The following is a 21,702-nucleotide window of genomic DNA, read 5'->3' on the forward strand; positions in this document are numbered from 1 at the left end:
ATATCTGTTATATGCTAGGCTCGTCAAGTTTAAACTGAGTACGCATGTGCAACTGTTTTGCACCCGTTGTATTTGAACGTAGAGCCTATCACACCCGATCATCACGTGGTGTCTCAGCACGAAGAACTTTCGCAACGGTGCATACTCAGGGAGAACACTTATATCTTGATAATTTTAGTGAGAGATCATCTTATAATGCTACGGTCAATCAAAGCAAGATAAGATGCATAAAAGATAAACATCACATGCAATCAATATAAGTGATATGATATGGCCATCATCATCTTGTGCTTGTGATCTCCATCTCCGAAGCGCCGTCATGATCACCATCGTCACCGGCGCGACACCTTGATCTCCATCATAGCATCGTTGTCGTCTCGACAACTTATGCTTCTACGACTATCGCTATCTCTTAGTGATAAAGTAAAGCATTACAGGGCGATTGCATTGCATACAATAAAGCGACAACCATATGGCTCCTCCCAGTTGCCGATAACTCGGTTACAAAACATGATCATCTCATACAATAAAATATAGCATCATGCCTTGACCATATCACATCACAACATGCCCTGCAAAAACAAGTTAGACGTCCTCTACTTTGTTGTTGCAAAGTTTTACGTGGCTGCTACGGGCTGAGCAAGAACCGTTCTTACCTACGCATCAAAACCACAACGATTGTTCATCAAGTTAGTGCTGGTTTAACCTTCTCAAGGACCGGGCGTACCCACACTTGGTTCAACTAAAGTTGGAGAAACTGACACCCGCCAGCCACCTGTGTGCAAAGCACGTCGGTAGAACCAGTCTCGCGTAAGCGTACGCGTAATGTCGGTCCGAGCCGCTTCATCCAACAATATCGCCGAACCAAAGTATGACATGTTGGTAAGCAGTATGACTTGTATCGCCCACAACTCACTTGTGTTCTACTCGTGCATATGACATCTACGCATAAAACCTGGCTCGGATGCCACTGTTGGGGAACGTAGTAATTTCAAAAAAAATCTACGCACACGCAAGATCATGGTGATGCATAGCAACGAGAGGGGAGAGTGTGTCCACGTACCCTCGTAGACCGAAAGCGGAAGCGTTAGCACAACGCGGTTGATGTAGTCATACGTCTTCATGATCCGACCGATCAAGTACCGAATGCATGGCACCTCCGAGTTCTGCACACGTTCAACTCGATGACGTCCCTCGAACTCCGATCCAGCCGAGTGTTGAGGGAGAGTTTCGTCAGCACGACGTTGTGGTGACGATGATGATGTTCTACCGACGCAGGGCTTCGCCTAAGCACCGCTACAATATGATCGAGGTGGATTATGGTGGAGGGGGGCACCGCACACGGCTAAGAGATCAAGAGATCAATTGTTGTGTCTATGGGTGCCTCCCTCCTCCGTATATAAAGAGGGGAGGAGGAGAGGGCCGGCCAAGGTGGTGGCGCGCCCTAGGAGGGGGAAACCTACTCCAAGTAGGTTTGCCCCTCCCTTTCCTAATCCAAGAAGGAGGGGGAGGAAGGAGTGGGAGAGGGGAAAGGCAAGGGGGCGCCCCCCCCCCCTTCCTTGTCCTATTAGGACTCAAGGGGAGGGGCACGCCTCTTGACCTGGCCGGCCCCTCTTTCTCTCCACTAAGGCCCAACATGGCCCATTAGTTCCCGGGGGTTCCGGTAATCCCCGGTACTCCGATAAATGTCTGAAACCTTTCGGAACCTTTCTAGTGTACAAACATAGTAATCCAATATATAGATCTTTACGTCTCGAACATTTCGAGACTCCTCGTCATGTCCGTGATCACATCCGGGACTCCGAACTACATTCGGTACATCAAAACATATAAACTCATAATATGACTGTCATCTAACTTTAAGCATGCGGACCCTACGGGTTCGAGAACTATGTAGACATGACCGAGACACTCTTCGGTCAATAACCAATAGGGGAACCTGGATGCTCATATTGGCTCCTGCATATTCTACGAAGATCTTTATCGGTCAAACCGCATAACAACTTACGTTGTTCCCTTTGTCATCGGTATGTTACTTGCCCGAGATTTGATCGTCGGTATCTCAATACCTAGTTCAATCTCGTTACCGGCAAGTCTCTTTACTCGTTCCGTAACACATCATCCCACAACCAACTCATTAGTTGCAATGCTTGCAAGTCTTAAGTGATGTGTATTACCGAGTGGGCCCAGAGATACCTCTCCGACAATCGGAGTGACAAATCCTAATCTCGAAATACACCAACCTAACAAGTACCTTCGGAGACACCTGTAGAGCACCTTTATAATCACCCAGTTACGTTGTGATGTTTGATAGCACACAAAGTGTTCCTCCGGTAAACGGGAGTTGCATAATCTCATAGTTATAGGAACATGTATAAGTCATGAAGAAAGCAATATCAACAAACTAAACGATCAAGTGCTAAGCTAACGAAATGGGTCAAGTCAATCACATCATTCTCCTAATGATGTGACCCCGTTAATCAAATGACAACTCTTTGTCTATGGTCAGGAAACATAACCATCTTTGATCAACGAGCTAGTCAAGTAGAGGCATACTGGTGACATTTTGTTTCTCTATGTGTTCACACATGTATCATGTTTCCGGTTAATACAATTCTAGCATGAATAATAAACATTTATCATGATATAAGGATATAAATAATAACTTTATTATTGCCTCTAGGGCATATTTCCTTCAGATTTTTGAGACAAAATTTTATGATCTTGAGCTCAAGGTAACTGAGATACAGACTGCAGTTGAGCAGCTCCAGGAGGAAGCAGAATAGAGGAAAGGGAAGACAAATACTGATGCTTTTCAGCGAGTACCAAGGAGTCAGAGGTCTGCTGCAGTGCTTGTACCTGTTTCTAGAGCTACATTGTCTGCACCAGCAGCTACAGCTTCAGTGCCACCTCCAGCTCCAACTACATCGACAGATGCCTTCATCCTTGGAGTTCTCCCTACACCACCTCCCGAAGACTGAGCCTGAGAGACGCATAGCACTATGCATTTTCAAACTTTTTGGTAACTTATTGTCAAAGGGGGAGAAATATGTATAGATCATAGGCTTCGAGAGAGAGTGTTTTGCTTTTTTTATCTCTCTTGCTTTTAATTGAACCTTTTTATGCGCTTGGTTGATACACTATGTCTTTGTCTGTGTGAGATACTTATTTGATCATGTGATTGATCATATGCTACCTTAATGCTTGCTTGGATGATATTATCTCTTATATTCTATATATGATCATTCACTTTGCTTGGTGATGAGTGCATGTTTTTTAATGTTTATCATTTTGAGCGCTCCACCAAGATGTATGTGACATGCAAGAGTGACCCATGATCCTAATCGATTGTGCATCTGCATTCAAAAGAAAATTTTAAATAATGCACAAATTTAGAGGGAGCTCTTGCTTATCACATACTTCCCAAAGCGATGATGTATTTCAATCTTATAATTATTTGTCGAAGCTTTGATCTATATGTTGTCATCAATTACCAAAAAGGGGGAGATTGAAAGTGCAACTATCCCTCTATGGTTTTGGTAATTCCTAACAACATATAGCTCATTGAGCTAATACTATTTCAAGATAAATATTTCAGGAAAGTTCAATGATTGGCATGGCATGGATTAGAAATGTGGACCCCTCAAAATGCTAAGGACAAAAGATTGGCTCAAGCTCTAAAGCTCAAGACTCTACATTTTACCTTTTAGCGATCCAAGATCACATTAAGTCCATAGGAAAAGCCAATACTATTAAAAGGGGATGAGGTGTTGCTTAATGGGTTACTTGCTCAAAATGCTTAGTGATATGCTCCAAAACCCTCAACCACTTTCTCATATCCATATATGTCCCAAACCAAAAGTCTAACTCGGCGTCACCGAAACTTTCTATCCGGCACCACCAAGTTCAGTTGACATAGCCACTGCCACAAAACCCTAGTCTTTTCGGTCTCACCGATAGGGATCTCGGTCTCACCGAGATGGGATTGCTAACTCTCTGTTTTCGTTCATAAAGTTTCGGTCCAACCGAAATGAGCGATCGGTCCCATCGAGTTCGCAATGCAAACTCTCTGTTTCCCCTTCGTAACATTTCGGTCTCACCGAGATGAGCGAATCGGTCCCACCGAGTTTGCCTGACCAACTCTCTAGTTAGATTATTACCAAAATCGGTCCCGCTGAGTTTGTGTAATCGGTCTCACCGAGGTTACGTTATGCCCTGACCCTACTGAAATCGGTCCCACCGAGTTGACATGTCGGTCCCACCGAAAATCCTAACGTTCACATTTTGAACTAAATCGGTCCAACCGAGTTTCATTATTCGGTCCCACTGAGTTTGGTGATTTGTGTGTAACGGTTAGATTTTGTGTGGAGGCTATATATACCCCTCCACCCACTCTTCATTCGTGGAGAGAGCCATCAGAACATGCCTACACTTCCATCATACATTTTCTGAGAGAGAACCACCTACTCATGTGTTGAGGTCAAGATATTCCATTCCAACCATATGAATATTGATCTCTAGCCTTCTCCAAATTGCTTTCGCTCAAATTATCTTTCCACCAAATCTAAATCAGTGAGAGAGAGTTGAGTATTGGGGAGATTATCATTTGAAGCACAAGAGCAAGGATTTCATCATCAACACACGGTCTATTACCTTTTGGAGAGTGGTGTCTCCTAGATTGGTTAGGTGTCACTTGGGAGCCTCCGTCAAGATTGTGGAGTTGAACCAAGGATTTTGTACGGGCAAGGAGATCGCCTATTTCATGAAGATCTACCCTAGTAAGGCAAGTCCTTCGTGGGCGATGGCCATGGTGGGATAGACAAGGTTGCTTCTTTATGGATCCTTCATGGGTGGAGCCCTCCATGGACTCGCGCAACTATTACCCTTCGTGGGTTGAAGTCTCCATCAACGTGGATGTACGATGGCACCACCTATCGGAACCACGCCAAAAATCTCCGTGTCTACATTGCGTTTGCTCCCTCCAAACTCCTCCCTTTACCTTCATGTGCAATGTTTTACATTCCGCTGCTATACTCTTAGACTTGCATGTGTAGGTTCTTTACTTGACTAGTGCTAAGTTGCTAAAATCTGCCAAGACTTAAAATTGGGAAAAGGTTAGATTTTTATTTGGTCAAGTAGTCTAATCACCCCCCCCCCCTCTAGACATACTTTCGATCCTACAGTGGCGACGGGCTGCTCCTCCCTCACCTCCTCCTTGACGTCCCTCAGCTCCAGCTCCGGCACGGCCACGTCGCCGGCCGCAGAGAGGGCAATCATGGCGTCTAGGCCCTCCCATTGGCGCTCATTGTGCGTGTTCATGGAGTCTTCCATGACACGTTGAAGGAGTCGGGCCTCCTCCTCCTCTGTCATGCGAGGAGGTGGTGGTGGCGACGGCGACGGCGTGATGCCGCGCACCCGCGTACGCCCACACACCTGGGGAGGGCTCAGAGCACGCGCTCGGCGCTCTGTACGTGGCCGTCGCGGGCCAGATGAGGTGCCAGCAAAGAACGACGCGTGCCGAACGTCGTGCTCGTCCCGAAACCATGTGTCCCATAGGGCGGAGTTGACGCGTACCTGGGGTCATAGTACAGGTCGTCCGGGAGGAGGCGACGGCGGCGTTCGATCTCCTCACGGCGGGCACGGCCGTTCGTCGGGACCGGCGGGATCAGCACTCGATCCGTGGACAGATGCTAGTTATTGGGCAGGTGAACGTCGCTCCAGGGGAGCAGCGTCCTGGTCTCCCAATAACGCCGGCAAACATTCGCGTGGATGTAGTGTCGGTCGCACTTGCCGGCGGCCGTAGGCGCGATGGTAAACGGGGGAGGCGCGGGGGCCCTCCATGGGGGTGATGCGGGCTCTGCTTTGACGCCGCGGCGGCCCGAGGACGAATCAGCCTCGTGGTCGTGCGCCCCCTTGCGGCCAGTGCTCCACCACACCATGGTTGTCGACGGCCGGCGACCTCGAGGAAGGGGAAGGAAGAACTAAGGGTTTGGGTGTTGGGTTTCGAGAAGGCAGCAATGACTGGAGTGGGAGCATGGACTGTGACTGGTCCACGGCTTCCCATTTAAGAAGGACGCCTATCGCTTGCCTGGGCGGATGACAGGTGGGGCCGATCGTGCGTCCGCATTTAAGTTGGGCGGTGGGAGGTAGGTGGTCGTCTGCCACGCGACCCCGATGCGGACAAGTGGCGCGTCCGTTCGCTGTCCGCCTGGTGGGTCGAGCCGAACAAAAAACGGACATGTTTACGCTCGAAATGGGTCGGGCTGGACATAAAACGAACAAGATAGGTCCAAACCGTTGCACGCTGGGCCGTAGGGTCTTGTCCGTTTTGGGGCCGAACGGTTTGGAGTCGTGCGCTGGAGTTGGCCTTACATCTTGATGTTCTCAGCTTGTTTGAACTCTCTTAATTAATGGAAAATGGTTTTGCCTCCTTTTTAAGAAAAATAATAATATATTCAAGGAAAATGGTTTTGCCTCCTTTTTAAGAAAAATAATAATATATTCAAAGTTTTACGAATGTTCCATTCTAAAAATATTTTTCAGAACTGGTGGGAGTATTTCCGATCTCTCGCCAAACCATGTTGTCTGCATAATGTAGCGCAGGACACAACATGTCAACACAAGCTCCCTTGGGCACTAAATGGAGAGAGAAAACGAGGAGTTGCACACGAGCAAATACCCTTTGTTTGCCAAATTAAAATACAGTACAAACAACTAATTACATTTAACAACCACATCAGCCGTTTAGCTGGGCAGGGAAGCCATGTGAACCAGGCTGCATATATCATCGTATTGCCGAAACCACATAGCCCATTACCATGTAGATACAAGTGCCGTTCAAAATATTCAGACATTTCATACCAACAAAGAGCTCAAGAAAACCCCATGTGCAAACTACATCCTCCGAAAATGGGGCTGATCACGGTCTCCGTTGATATCATCAAATTCCGTAAACGCAACCATTGCATGAGCATCATGCCCACTGGAAACCTCATCCTCTGAGTGCAGCTCCATGGCTGCCATCCCACTTCCAATCACATTAGCACCCCAAGATGAGCTAAGAAGTAGGTCGTTGCGATGGACACCAACATGCATGTTCACCTATTAAAGAAAGGAGAGATAAGCCACATGAAAAGACACAATCAAATTAATCTGGGCTACAATATTCCCAGGACTTACATTAGGAGATCGAGAAATATTTTCAGGCACATCAGTAAGGACTGCAGGGAGAATGTTGACCAGCTGGGGGTTGCTTGATGGTGGTGTCGAAGCTAAAAGTCTCATTAGTGTTTCCCTAGCACTCCTCTCAACCAACGATTCGGTTTCTGGAATCAGAGGCTTCAAGCTAGGGAGCAGGGGAACAGGTGAAGTTATAGAAGGACCACAACTCACCAAATAAGCCTGACCGGAGGAACACATATCAATGACTGGGACATGCACAATAGGATCAGACATCAATGGTGTAAATGTTGGAACCTGTGAGCTATGCAATGAAACAAATGGTGAAGTAGGAAGTGGCAGGTGAAGCAACGGAAATGTTGGAACCTGCGAACCATGTACAGGAACAAGAGGTGAAGTGGGAAACGGCAGATGAAGTAACGGATATGTTGAAACCATAGAACCATGCAGGGGAACAATTGAAGTAGGAAGCTGGAGGTGAAGTGAAGGATCGTGCAGTATAGATGGAGGTGAATTAGTTGTATCCAACTTTGCAGAAAATGACGAGACAGATGATACTTCATTTGATACCAGTGAGCCCAAAGGTGACTGGGGAAATGGTTCTACAGATGTAACTGGCATATGCAGAGGGGTTACACTGTACTGCAGTGACGATGGGCATGGCGGACACCAGCAATAGTAAGGCTTAAATGGATTCTCTGAAGAACCCTCTGGGAGTGGATAAAGAGGTGGCAGCAAGGGAAATGAAAGAGGCAAGTCTAATGAAGAAGCGGGAGTGACACTGTTTTTTGAACAGTCCCTATCAGACACCTCACTGGTTGAATCAGGGTTAACACTCTTTGCTATCAAAGGATTTGCATCGATTAGAGCAGTTGATGGGCCCAACCAGTCCCCACGCCGCTTCAGCTTCTCTCTTCCAACAACCTTTGCACAAGAGGTCCTTGGAACCCCATCTTTAAAAGTGCTGGATCTGGGACTCAGACTGGCTTGATAGATCAAGCTTGCTTTTGTTGCATTAGCGGCAGAGGTGCAAGACCTTGAAGACCTGGAAACGACTGATGGGGGCTGTAAATGTTGCCCTTGTGAACTTGAATTACTGAGGAAGTCAGTAGATGATCCCAACAATTTAGCATCTCCAATACTTGGTGCAAGAAGATAAGCATGTAAATTAGTAACAAAAGCATCAAGTCGGGAATTGGAGATGCCTGTGAGATCAGAGAGGGTTGGCCTGCCCTGAAGTAGATTTTTCATCTGTATCAAAAAAATTGAGAGAGAATCAGCATACCATGGTACATGCGATTTGGCATGAGGAATAAATTTATATTGCAATTGCAGTTCATGTGGATAGACTCAAGTACATGGAGTTTGCTCTCCACGTTACATGTGGCACATCACAGTTGAGATTGCACATGGTTCATGGTACATTTACACTTAATTTGGCAGCCACTACAAAATACAAACCTTTGCAAGAAGCTCCATTCCACATTCCTTCGACTTTTCAGCGCACCAGTAGTACAATCTTTTAGATTCTGAAATCCTGATAAGGAAAGAACGTCCAGAATTATCAGCTGATATTTCTTCAATCACAAGTTCTGAAACTTCTAGGCCTTCGTTCAACAGAGCCAATTCCTCTGAACAACCATCGTCACCGGAGAAGGTAAGGCGCATGCTCGATGAAGGCAGAAGGCCAAGGCTAAGCTTCCCTCTGTACAAAGGAAATGAGTTCATGTAAGATCTCTGACTTTCTATTCTGAACAAATAAATAACAAAGGGTTTTTTTCAGTATCACAACAGTTTTTTTGGTTGCTACCAAAAAACACTGTAAGAAAACCAAAACAAAAAATACATTTCAATCAACTAAATGAAATCGGATCAGAGGAACTTCAATAGAAATTACTATAAAATTACATATAGACATTCTTGAATGCAAGGAATAGCCGTGGGACAGAGCACATAGTTAAGTGAGAAGTGATAGAGCATTGAGACCTAAGCGCGCAAATAGGTTTCCACCAGAGACACTGGAGGATAGTGCAGAACCTAAGTTTCTCAGCACCATATCATTGGCAGACTTTCATAAAATAACCACCAACATACAGTACTTGTAGATGATTTTTAAGAAAAATAGCAGATTTGCCTTTTAATAGGAATAAGTAAAAGAACTAAATTTAAATACCAAATTACAGTATCAGACAAATGTTTCTTTAAGAAAAGCTGCAGCCTTGCCTCATGATTCATACGAAAGAATCATGAATCATCTAATGATTTTTCCTTTGCAGGTGAATTAAATCTCCTTAGAGAAGTTGTGCCAGATCATGGCACAGGCGAGTTGTGATTTTAGTTGCACATGAGCAGATCTACAACAAATTCCAATGAGTGGATGATTATATTGCGAAAATTTAGGGCAAAGTAATACGAACCATCCATAGTCAATTATAGTCAGTGACCTCCATTTTAAGGGAAAACCTCAATCAATTTGAACTTAAAAATGGACAGAAATGATTGCCGATGGTAGAAATGTTGATAAAAACATCCATGGTGAATTAAAGGAAGGCGTATGTAACAAAGACTAGACAGGGTACATTAAGTACACAACATGGGTAGAGAGGGAGATAGAAACACGGCTATAAGACATAAAACAGTTTCATGTCACAAACTGTCTGCAGTGAAACAAACAGTAAACTACTGCATAAACTAACACTGGAGAAGCCTGTGATAAGCTAACTGCAACCACAAAACATACACAGGAAGTATGTGAAAACATCAACAAATGAGATATCAAACTCTTTGCAGTATCAATAGAAAAATTCATCTAAAGCATCATATAGTCCAGAATCCTATAGATCCAATCTCATCTAAGACTGCAATTGTGATGTGTGTGATTAGTTATTATTAATGCAGGTAACATAATACCGTAAGGCATGAAAGGAACTACCTTCTCTTTCCTCATATATCAGAGATTATGACACATGCCCAAATAACCTACAAATGGAAACATATATTTATTTGGTAGATGAACAATGCCATCACTAATAAGATGAAACATGTAATCCTAGAATCAATAATCTAGCATATGATACGTCCTTAATGAGGTCAGAATAGCTGAAAACGCCTTCACAAAAAGCAATTATCATGTATCATGAAGTACAAGAACAAGAAGGAATATCAGACGAAGTTCTTAAATAGCAGAGATAATCACAAGAACAAAATAATATGAAGGAAATACATGTTACAGCATTCTGCAACACAGCAGAGCAGCTGCATGAACAAAATTCTAACTAGGCTGTGACAATGATGTGAAAAGGGTGACTACAGAAAATAGGAATGTTCAGTTTGTTATGGATTGGAAATGATAGTATTGAGAAATTTACTGAATCATGACACTTGAATGCCATACTAATTCCCATGCAACTAAGAGGAGGTTCATCACTTAACCAGCCTGACCTGTCTGATAAGACTCGAGTAATATGAAATGCAACAATTTGACGACTTATGTTGCACCGACATGGTACTAAGGGGAAAAAAATGCTGCGATGAATTTAGAATGTGCACAATATTTACCACATCACACGGATACATTCCAAAATCGCCAGTGCAACTACATGATGATACATTTCCTTCTAAATTTCCGTTCTGTCTGGTTTTGTTATTTGGTGTACTTCATTCAGAACAAAAAGTTTGTCAGCAGAAGTTTAGTGTCCGGCTGAGGGGCAATTTGACAGAAGACACAATATCCTCTGGCAGGTATAAAAAGTATCTGGCTGCCTCCATCCTTCATACGCAGCAGAGATGCTAGACAGTTAGCAAACGAGAAAGCTAGCCATGCCCTACAATATTAATCATTTCATGACAATGTGCGGAACACACAACTGTGGCACAATCTAAAAGAGAAGTCATCATGTGCGTGCTCCTCTGGTAGCTTGCATAGTTGTGGTGCTAAAGCAATCCAATTCTGTGGATGAAGTTAAATTTGTGGGTGGCTACCTGATGGTTGTTGGGCAGAGGAGGGGACCGTGGCGGTCAACCTTGCCGACGCGCAGCGAGACGAGGGGAACGCAGAGACACCTTGCCAGCATGCCCACCTCCGAGACCTCGAAGTGCTGCACCGCCCGGCCGATGACGTCAGAAGAGAGCCAATCGATGGCACTTGTCGCGCACAGGGGGTAGGAAATGTCACCTGAGAGAGGTGAGATATGAAGCGGTTCTCGGCGGCGGAGCATGAGACGTTGAGGGTGAGGAGAGGCCTGAGACGGTCGTCGGCGCGGCAGGCCCCCACGAGCTGCTGGCGCAGAGGCAGCGGGCGATGAGCATCCTCTCCTCCTCCTCCCCCTCCTCGTTCCGATCCGGTGGTCTCCGGCTCGTCGTCGTCGGAGTTGGGGAAGGAGGAATAGGATCCCTCTCGGCTCGGCGGCTCACCCATCTGGAGAGGGCGGGAGGGAATCCTAGGGTTTGCTCGAATCTGGTGGGAGACAGGATTGGGGGAGGAGAGAACAAGATGAGACAGGAGACGGGAGGGGAACCACGAGACCAGAACCAAATCAATCGCAGGCCGAGGGGGAGCGGAGGGCGGAGGCAGATATTTTCCCAAGCGACTGATTGCAATTGCGCCCTCAGGGTGTGGCCCCGATCCATCCTCTCTGCCTCGTCCGTCCAACTGCACGCCCCGCAGTTTGGGTCCCATATCCGCCCCGCTCATTCGGTTTGGAGGATTTCATAACGTAGGAATTACATAGAACTTAGTATAAAAAATTTATAGGATGGTCCTTGTCATTTTAAGAAATTGACTCGCTTCGTCTCTATATGCAAAATAAGTCTTAAGTGGATGTGTAATTTTTTCTAAAAACACAGGAAATAAATAGTATTCCTACGAAATTCTTGTACACATTTCCTACAAACCGAACGCGTCTATAGAAAATTTTCCTTCCGGATCCTTATTTCTATGTGTTTTCTATGAAAATCCTCCAAACCGAATAGGCCTTAACCCTGAAAACTTATTTCGTCGTCCGACCCCCTTTTACGCCGGACTAAAAGGCGTCTCAGCACGCGGCGGCGCCACCCGTGAAGACACCTTTGACCGACACCGACGACCGGCGCCAGCGTGGCAACCGTCAAACGAGCCCTACCGAAAGCTGTTGCTAGATGTGACACATCTGATAATTTAATGTTTAATCACAATCATAGAAACGCCTATTAATACGCGTGTCGCTGTTTACTGCGGCCGTGGGTTTTGCTTAGGCGTGTATCAAACCATAGCAGAGACGCATGGGCGTGAGGCGTATTCATAACTCACTAGTTGACCCGTTGCGCCAAGTGGCACAGAGACCCGGTAAAAGACATGTTGTCGATGAAAATAGTTTCATGCTGCAAGAACCGTTGCGCCAAATGGCGCAGAGACCCGCTAAAGCCATGTTGTCGATGAAAATAGTTTCATTTTGCAAGGACATGTTCGATATTGGTAGTAGAAAACCCATGTGTTAAATCATGTTATATTAAAAACATTTCATGTGCGCGATGAAAAGAAATTCATGGTTTAATTGGTTTCGTTTTGGCAAGTACATGTGGCAATAAATTTAATCTCCTTTAGTCAGGAAAAACACGGTGGCTTGTTGTTTATAATGAGATGTATATATATACACATTTTAATTTGATAGCATAGAGTCCCATTTAAAAGAAAATCTATGGTTTACTTTGTTTAGTTGTGGGCAAGCACATATGGTAACAAATCTAATCGCTTTTAGCAGAAAAAAAGTGGCTTGTTATCTACTTCCTCCGTTTTTATTTAGTTCGCATATTAACTTTGGTCAAAGTCAAGCTTTGTAAACTTTGATCAATTTTATAAACAAAAATATTAACATATACGATAACAAATCAACATCATTAGATTTATTATTGAATGTACTTTCACATAGTATAAATTTGTTATGGTAAATGTTTATATTATTTTCTATAAACTTGGTCAAACTTTACGAAGTTTGGCTTCAGTCAACTCTAATATGCGGAGTAAATAAAAACGGAGGGAGTACAATGAGATGTATATACACATTATAATTTGGTAGCACAAAGTCCCATTCAAAATCATGGCCCGTTGAAAAAATTTCCATTTTCAGCAACTCTGTGCTTTAGAAACTACACTCGTCAATAGTTTAGATCTTAGTCACATTGGAAACCATATGGCATTAGTTATGCTGTTTACAGAGGGAATAGAATCATCATCAGCTCTCAAAATGCGGGTATGTCTCGGTTCTGCACCTATTACAAACAAAAGGATCATAATAAATTGAGGCTAACCTATGTGCCTATGGTAAACAAAAGGAATGAATTGTAACCCTTTTTATATGAAAATTTAAGAAAGACTTCTCTTTCAAAATATATACATGAGCATGCAGTTATCTGAAAAGGTTAAGATGAAAAACAAGCATAGATATAGTTATACTAAAAAATAACCCCTTTGGTAGGCAATCCTTAGAGCATAGAATTCAATAGTAGACTCGGTTTTCTAATAAAAAAAGTGCTTAGAAACCATTTAAGTTGTCTAGTATTTGTTTTGTGTCTGCAGAGTTTTACTTTAGTGTAGGTTGGTCATTGTTTGTTGGATTTCAAGTTAGCATTTCTTATAGGCACAAACACCTACTCCCTCTGTAACTAAATATAAGATGTTTTTGCAGTTCATCTTATATTTAGTTACAGTAACAGTGGAGAATTCTTGTGTCATGACTCACAAACTTTTTTCAGACGGTAGAATAAAAGGCAATGCACATTATTGCAAGTAAGAAAATAGACCTGTTGTGCCAAATGGCTCAAGTTACTCATTTCAACAAGTTGTTATTTGCATATAAAGGCCTACTTTGTCCTCCCATAATTTATGTAGTACAATCTCACAGCAGGAGTGTAAATACATACTATGGTTGAACTATAATTTCATAACATAAAAATCAGCGAGTGGGCTAGTAGTAGATTACGTTGACTCTATACGGCAAGCAATTTTTGTGCACTACCACTATCCAGACGCCCAACTGGTCAGCGCTGGTGGTTCTTGTTCCACATGTAGTTCCCTTCTGCCATCTTCATGAGCATAGATCTTTTTCTTGTACTATGTTTTTGCAACAAATATACAAACCATGGAAGAAACATAACATCAGCTTGAAGACCATATGTAACATAACACCAGCTTCTCTGAACTCCTCTATGCATCCAGTCTCCCATGTGTAAAGCAGTCACTTGGAAACATTCTGGATGATTAAGCATGGAGCTTTAGAAACATAACCTGAAGAAGTATGTCAGCCATACATAGGTGAATTTACCAAATGTAGAGAATAAACATAATCATGCACATCTATAACTTGTATATACACAGAAGAAAAGAACTCAATTATTTGACCGAAATTATCCATTCTAATAAACCACCGGTGTAATGCACTTTCAGATGTGATATAACATAATGAAGCATGTCAGCCATACATTGGTAAAGTTAACAAATGAAGAAAATTATCCGAATCATACACATCTCTAACATATATACACACTGAGAAAAGACACGGTTCAGCTATGGGGCAGAAATTTATTTCTGATAACACCATTGGTCTAATGCACTTTCAGTTATGTGATATAATAATAATTTGGAATTTAGGATGAGCATATACCTTTTCCATGAGTGTTAAAAATACTGAATAAGCAGCTTGTTTGCTTCGAGCAACCTGTTTTCAGCTATGTAACTCTGAATTTCTAGCCATTAATTCAACCCTAGAGATGTAACATGGCCCCAATACAAAAATCACTAACATCTGTCATGATAGCTTTGTAAGTCTACACAATTGCTCAGCTGAAAATTCTACAGGGCATAATAGATGCACCTTTTTCATACAATGTACATAAATCCAGTACAACGAAACAGATTTACTCTTTGAATGTAGTAGCTCTAACCAAGACATCGTAACTCATGGCCTGAAAGAAAATAGAACCTGGATAAGATCAAATCAACTGATAAGAGACTCATCTCCTTGGTTTTTTTTGGCTGTCACCTGACTTACCTTGAAAAATGGAGCTCACCCACTTGATAGAAATTGTTTACCATATTATCTCTTAGCTCTCTCATCTAACTGAAGCCTGAAATAAGATAATACTGAAAAAAATACAAAACATAGGCATACCCAATCTCATCATCGGAAAGGAAATTTATCTCAATATTATTCTTTATCTCAGCAAAAATATGACTAAAATGGCAACTGCAAAGAGGAGAAACAATTATTAGGAGCTCTTAGCTTAAAACTTATATGTGAAGTATATTAATCAGTATAACACAAAATATCAATAAACGTACACTATATTAGAACCTTTAACTTGCATAGCCATGTAAAACGTAATATTACTACAGCTAGCTTAGTTAAAGTACTCAGTGGTGTCACACATGGCGAAGTGAAGATTTGGTAATTTCAGTATTCAGATACTAAAATGTTCAGATATGGTTCAAATTACGTGGACTATTTTTATTTTTATTTTGCAGCTCAGATCGCAAATAAAAGAACTCAAGCTAGGTCATAACATGGCTCCATAGAGTAAATCATCACATACAGGAGAGTGATCTAACATGTTCAGATATGGTTCAAACTTACGTGGGCTAATTTTGGTGTGTATAGCTCAGATCACAAAATAAAAGAAGTCAAGCTGGGTTGCAAAATGGCTCGAAATGAGTAAATAATCACATACAAGAGAGTGATCTTGAATCTTGTGTTTCGTCTTCTGTACTTGACCCAGCTGAGGACGAAATATAACATGTCAGTACGATCACAAAGACATTCAAACAAAACGTGTGCAGCAAGGCTATCAAATACCCGAAACATCAGAGTAGAGAAGGCAAGGCACCCTTGCGTATTCACAAACAAAAATGGCTAGCAAGCTGTAACAGAGGGCCTGCTTCCCTTAGAACACCACAAAAAATATATCCATCCATTTTGGCTGCTTGGGTCAAATTAGGAACCAATGTATACCTTTTTAAAACTAAAAACTAACAAAATTCTTCGCACATGAACAACTAATTTTGAAAATACATGTTGTGCAAACATAATCAATTAAACAGGAAGGTATAGGTCCTTCACAGTAATGCTAACCTAAAGAACATGCTCTCCTGAGTGATATCTATTTAAAACAATAAAAAGTATGGAAACAGAGCACATTGCATAAGCTTGCCGAGCTGCAGAGTTAGATGGAATTAGAGAGGGAGAGGGAGAGGAGTGAAAAGGGATTGGGTGAAACTCACCTTCACGTGTTGACATTAGCCAAGCTCGCCGTGGTCGACGCTCCACACCTATGAGCATTAACACCAAATTATTCACAATAATATCCTTCATTGATTGCCTTCTATTATTCAATGAGACATGGCGATAATACAAAGTAGAAACTGAAAACATGTAGGCTATGGGCAACCGTTTTTCAAGCTGAAGGTACATAAAAAATATGGAGCGCACAACATGGACCAAGTGGCGTGATGTGTTTTGATCTTCGAACATAGTCACAGTGGGAAATAAGAAAAGAAATCATAACATAAAGCACAAGATACTTCAGAAATGTAAAAGAACCAAGTCCACTGTGTCGAGATTTATTTGCATATCAAGACCCTTATTTTATACACATGAGCCTAGATAACATTCAGTATAAGAGCAAGCTCACAGAAAAAACACTCGCAGGCAAAGAAACGAATATTGCAGGGAAACATTTAAAAGTCCATCGGCCAATTAGAGCTCCAGAACAATCACCAAGGCCGACAACACAAAGAAATTGGAGTAGAACTCACCATGTCTAAAGTTGATGCAGATTAGATGCTCTATGATGCATATAGCCAGCTGCGAAGCCGACGGAAAGATCCCACCTTTTTCACATGTTTCCTGAAATAATTCAATCACATAAGATGATTACTTTTATCAAGATTGATTCCCTGCTTCTGTGAACAAAAGAGAACTAACATCCAGGTTATAATGGGTATGGATATTATTATTTTGAACTTCTAGAAAGTACATTTTGCACCAATTTGAATAAAAAATACAGGGGCCACAAGTTTGTCCTTGGGAGATTATCGAGATTCACCATGTAGCTAAGATAATTACTTCATCACTGAATTATGGACAACAAACATGCCAGGACGTACAAAAACACATTTCTGACAACACATCTCTTCAAACATAGAACTTTATATAGCAATCCACACCATTACAGCAACAAAAGTATCGAGTAGTCATGGTGTTAAATCAAGATTTATAATAGTAAAATACAATATAATTTCCTTTATCGGTAAGTTCAAAGAAACATGGTTATGTAGAAATATTGAGAACATCAGGATGAAAAGCAGAGGCAGAAACAAAAACCTTGGCCAGTGAAATAAGCGCCTTCTCCTTAAGTTCATCTACAGGAACCATATTCACAGCTGCTTCTTGTCGCACCGGATCCTCATACTACATACAAAATGAGCGTCAGAGGACAAGGATCAGAAATAAGCACAATATTAGGGAATGATTTGCAATTGAAAATATCCAATTACATTCACATACCTTCAGAACCTGGCACATGTATAACTCTTTCTCTGAACACCTCTCCTCCATCACTTTGTATGTCATACTGTTGCAGTAGAACCTGGCACATTGTATGCTGTACAGTCGGAGGTTTGTAAGCAAATTAACACACAATTAAATGAGTGATAGGGCAGGACCAGATAGAACATTCAATCCTTAAAGTTATACTCAATAAACTGGAAGAGAAACACATCATGTTACATGTGTGTAGCCAAGTATAGTTGAAAGCAAACTTGATATAACTCTGTATAAAGTTGAACATACAACTTCACATATTCAATAAACTGGAAGAGAAATGCATCATGTTGCAGGTGTAGCCAAGTACAGTTGAAAGCGAACTTGATATAATTTTGTAAAGTTGAAAGTATACAACTTCATGCAAGGTAAAGCAAGCCAAATCAGAGGGGAAATGAGGGCAACGACATGCACCTGGAGCAAGACAGCGCACAATCTCGTGTTGTTGCTCTTTGAAATAGAGAACAATTTATTATCAACTAAAACCAGTCCAGTAGCTGAACAATAAGATAGAGCAGCTCAGATGCATCGATAATTTACCTACATTTATGAATCGATTTGTATGAAACAAACCATGGTTTATTTGCATACCAATGCAACATAGAAAGAATGAAATAAAACTGAATCAAGCTTACATTCGGAAAAGTGGGCATTAACTTGAGGGTTCGAAAGGAAAGACAAAACAAACACACCACACTTTCATTTGCTACAGACATTAAAGGGCAGCCCAAAATAATTTAATGGTCTCAATGTTTCAAATAAAAGACTCACCTGTATCATTGCTCCAGGTAGATCATTTGTCCAATGAAGCCCAACATAACTCATTATTAAATCCTGAAAGCTTCAGAAACCAAGAGCCACATCAATAGAGGAGTAGACAATGCAAGATTGCAATTTATCTTGTCTCTTATACTTTTTTAAATTTGACAATTAGCCGCTCAATCGTACAATCTATTGACCCACTACAGCATAAGAAAGCATACGACAAATTGACAGTTTATCTCTTGGTGTATATAAAGTGGTGGGGCCAAATACATTAGCTTTGAAGGGAGCTGGAGAAAGTATGTGGATCTAGTGCAGTCACATCTTTTCCATCCCTCTCTCTCTCAAACACACATATTGTACTCCTCTAAGCAGTCCTACTTAGCATTTTTACAAACAGCTAGTGCTCGCATCTGCAACCTCAAAGACAAAACGAGAGAGAGAGAGAGAGAGAGAGAGAGAGAGAGAGAGAGTGTGTGTGTGTGTGCGTGTGTGTGTGTGCGTGAGAAAGAAAGAGTGAGATGGTTGGGACTCACATGCGCACCTGGCGGTCGTGAAGACTCCTGAAGGATGGCGCTAGGGTCTGCCGCGGCCCGGACGCCAAGGACGGTGTCGAGCTGAGCCGACTACATGGCTGGCAGCCGCTCCTCTCTGGTTGAGGCCCTCCTCCCACAGCTTCTCGGGCGAGGTCTCTCCTCCTCACGCGGCTTCGCGACCTGGGCTCCTCCTCACGCGGCTTCCTCACGACCTGGGCCGATGAGCACCTCGAGCAGAAAGGGATGGAGGATGAATTGGGGAGACAGAGTCGGAGGACGGAGGAGCCATAGCGGCGGCGGCTGACGAGGGAGGTCGGATGGAGCAAGGGCAGCGACCGCGGGATCGTAGGAAAAGGGGCTAGGGTTCGTGGCGGCTGAGGGAGAGAGATCAAGGAGGGAGGAAGGGTTGCGGCGTGCGGGCGATTGGATTGGGTCGAGGGGGGTTTCGAGGGCAGCGTTACCCACGCCCCCGCAAATGGCGCGACGCGCACGCAGCGTGCGGGGAGAGGGCGCACCCGCACCTCGAAACGGCTCACCCAGCCAACAGGCACAGAACACGAGCCCATCGGTCATTGGCCATGTTTTTTTTTTAGACAAAGTCATTGGCCATGTAAACTTACCACAGACGTCAAAAACACCAGCGAGAGCAGCGAGCATCTAACGGCCCAAACAAAGTCAAAGATCAAATTGACCATGATCCAACGGCCAACGAAGCAGAAAATCGAGGGAGCTCCGTGGGAGCGAGTTGGTTAGTCTCTGTATAGTTTTAAATAGGGTCTTCTCGTTTGTCGCTACTGACTGTTGGGTAAATTTAAAATATCCACCACTGTATTACTTTGGTCTTTCGACACGGCAGGGTCTTAATCTGACATTAAAACCCGCTGATGTGAAAGGGCATGGACTAGGGAAAACCAAAAAATTTAGATCGATCTTCGCTCTAGGATCTTTAGGATCAGGCAGCAGACCTGCAACTAATCCCCGGATGGTTTTGGTAATTCATAACAACATATATCTCATTAAACTAATGTCCATCCAAGATAAATATTTCAGGATGTTCAATGATTGGCATGGCATGGACTAGAAATATAAACCCCTCAAAATGGTAAGTGAAAAGGATTGACAAAAGCTCAAGACTCTATATTTTTGTTTAAGTGATCCAAGATCACATTGAGTTCATAGGAAAATCAATATTATTAAAAGGGGATGAGGTGTTGCTTAATGATCTTGTTGCTCAAGTGCTTAGTGATATTGCTCCAAAACCCTCAGCCACTTTCTCCATCCAAATATGTCCAAACCCTAATTCACAACTCGGCCCCACCGATACTTCTCATCTGAAGCCACCGAGTTCATATGGACTTAGCCATAACCAAAAATCCTAACAATTCGGTCACACCTATATGGATCTCGATCCCACCGAGATGGCCTTGCCAGCGCTCTGTGACTTGTTGCAATCATTTCGATCTCGTCGAGAAGTGCAATCGGTCTCACCGAGTTGGCTTGGTCGATTCTATGTTGTCTTATTGCTTCACTTCGGTCTCACCGAGATGATGCATTTGGTGCCACCAAGACGAGGTTTGCCCTAAGCCCTAGCACATCGGGGCCACCAAGTTGTCCCCGTCGGTCCCGCCGAGATTCCTAACGTTCATATTTTTGCATAAATCGGTGCCGCCGAGTTTTATGATCGGTGCCACCGAGATAGGTCAAAAGTGTGTACCGGTTGGATTTTGTGTGGAGGCTATATATACCCCTCCACCCCTCTTCCTCATAAGAGATAGCCATCGGAACGTGCCTACACTTCCACATTTCATTTTTTGAGAGAGAGAACAACCTACTCATGTGTTGAGATCAAGAGATTCCGTTCCTACCATTTGAACACTGATCTCTAGTCTTCAGCAAGTTGCTTTCCATTCAAATCCTTCTTTCACCATAGCCAAATCTGTGATAGAGAGTTGAGTGTTGGGGAGACTAACATTTGAAGCACAAGAGCAAGGAGTTCATCATTAACACATCGTCTATTACCTTTTAGAGAGTGGTGTCTCCTTGATTGGTTAGGTGTCGCTTGGGAGCCTCCGACATGATGTGGAGTTGAACCAAGAAATTTATAAGGGCAAGGAGATCGCCTACTTCATGAAGATCTACTCGAGTGAGGCAAGTCCTTCGTGGGCGATGGCCATGGTGGGATAGACAAGGTTGCTTCTTCGTGGACCCTTCGTGGGTGGAGCCCTCCGTGGACTCGCGTAGCAGTTACCCTTCATGGGTTGAAGTATCCATTAACGTGGACGTATGATAGCACCACCTATCGAAACCATCACTACTAGGGAAAACCTTATACACAGAATCTTAGCAGCAGCGTGACACAAAAAGAGGCGCTGCTGCTAATTAGTAGCAGCACGGTTAGGGAAAGCGCGCTACTGATGTAAATTCAGCAGTAGCATGTGATGTTTAAATCGCGCTGCTACAAAAATCCACCGACAGTACACAACAACCTAACTTTACCAGCAGCGCGGCGTCAAGAAGCGCGCTACTACTAATGCCATAGTAGTAGCACGCTTTTTAGTCACCACGCTGCTGCTAATTTTGAAATTGTCCACACGGTTGGCCCGTTTAGCAGTAGCGCGTGATAGGAAAGCGCGTTGTTGCTACGTTCATAGCAG

General features: G+C 43.2%; 2 protein-coding genes across 27 annotated transcripts; both read right to left on the reverse strand.

Annotated features, from left to right (window-relative positions):
* Nucleotides 1–6,643: 6,643 nt before the first annotated feature.
* LOC119354789 (proline-rich protein 36-like) lies at nt 6,644–11,765 on the reverse strand. 2 transcript variants are annotated; one of them, XM_037621531.1, is made up of 5 exons: nt 11,354–11,765; nt 11,161–11,276; nt 8,641–8,884; nt 7,180–8,430; nt 6,644–7,101 (listed from the first exon to the last, which is right to left on the reverse strand). In XM_037621531.1, the coding sequence occupies exons 1-5, from the start codon at nt 11,594–11,596 to the stop codon at nt 6,895–6,897; spliced, it is 2,061 nt and encodes a 686-aa protein (XP_037477428.1). In that variant the 5' UTR covers nt 11,597–11,765; the 3' UTR covers nt 6,644–6,894. The 2 variants fall into 2 exon arrangements, with proteins under 2 accessions (XP_037477428.1, XP_037477429.1); XM_037621532.1 differs by lacking the exon at nt 11,354–11,765 and adding an exon at nt 10,112–10,158.
* Nucleotides 11,766–13,969: 2,204 nt separating this feature from the next.
* LOC119354790 lies at nt 13,970–19,528 on the reverse strand. 25 transcript variants are annotated; one of them, XR_005171249.1, is made up of 10 exons: nt 19,049–19,527; nt 18,522–18,591; nt 18,165–18,247; nt 17,715–17,811; nt 17,532–17,618; nt 16,964–17,054; nt 16,430–16,477; nt 15,880–15,927; nt 15,204–15,279; nt 13,970–15,117 (listed from the first exon to the last, which is right to left on the reverse strand). XR_005171249.1 is itself a non-coding variant. In XM_037621534.1 (9 exons), exons 4-9 carry the CDS (start codon nt 17,778–17,780, stop codon nt 15,367–15,369), a joined length of 372 nt encoding a protein of 123 aa, XP_037477431.1. In that variant the 5' UTR covers nt 17,781–17,811; nt 18,165–18,247; nt 18,522–18,591; nt 19,049–19,528; the 3' UTR covers nt 13,970–15,366. The 25 variants fall into 25 exon arrangements, 2 of the variants coding, with proteins under 2 accessions (XP_037477431.1, XP_037477432.1); XR_005171271.1 differs by having other exon boundaries at nt 13,970–14,440; nt 15,027–15,117; nt 15,204–16,477; nt 19,049–19,528; XM_037621534.1 differs by having other exon boundaries at nt 13,970–15,398; nt 19,049–19,528.
* Between the last annotated feature and the right edge of the window lie 2,174 nt (nt 19,529–21,702).

The sequence above is a fragment of the Triticum dicoccoides genome, chromosome 2A, assembly GCF_002162155.2.
Source record: "Triticum dicoccoides isolate Atlit2015 ecotype Zavitan chromosome 2A, WEW_v2.0, whole genome shotgun sequence".
Classification (NCBI taxonomy): Eukaryota; Viridiplantae; Streptophyta; class Magnoliopsida; order Poales; family Poaceae; genus Triticum; species Triticum dicoccoides.

What these genes read in the sequence shown, in the direction of transcription:
- LOC119354789 (XM_037621531.1), bottom strand. Translation starts at nt 11,596, where the DNA reads ATGGGTGAGCCGCCGAGCCGAGAGGGATCCTATTCCTCCTTCCCCAAC. An exon ending in CTCTGCCCAACAACCATCAG is followed by an intron (nt 8,885 to 11,160) that starts GTAGCCACCCAC and finishes TCCTTTGTACAG; the next exon opens with AGGGAAGCTTAGCCTTGGCC. An exon ending in GAATGGAGCTTCTTGCAAAG is followed by an intron (nt 8,431 to 8,640) that starts GTTTGTATTTTG and finishes TTTTTGATACAG; the next exon opens with ATGAAAAATCTACTTCAGGG.
- LOC119354790 (XM_037621534.1), bottom strand. Translation starts at nt 17,780, where the DNA reads ATGACATACAAAGTGATGGAGGAGAGGTGTTCAGAGAAAGAGTTATAC. An exon ending in CTGCATCAACTTTAGACATG is followed by an intron (nt 16,478 to 16,963) that starts GTGAGTTCTACT and finishes TAATGCTCATAG; the next exon opens with GTGTGGAGCGTCGACCACGG. An exon ending in AGATTCAAGATCACTCTCTT is followed by an intron (nt 15,399 to 15,879) that starts GTATGTGATTAT and finishes TCCTCTTTGCAG; the next exon opens with TTGCCATTTTAGTCATATTT.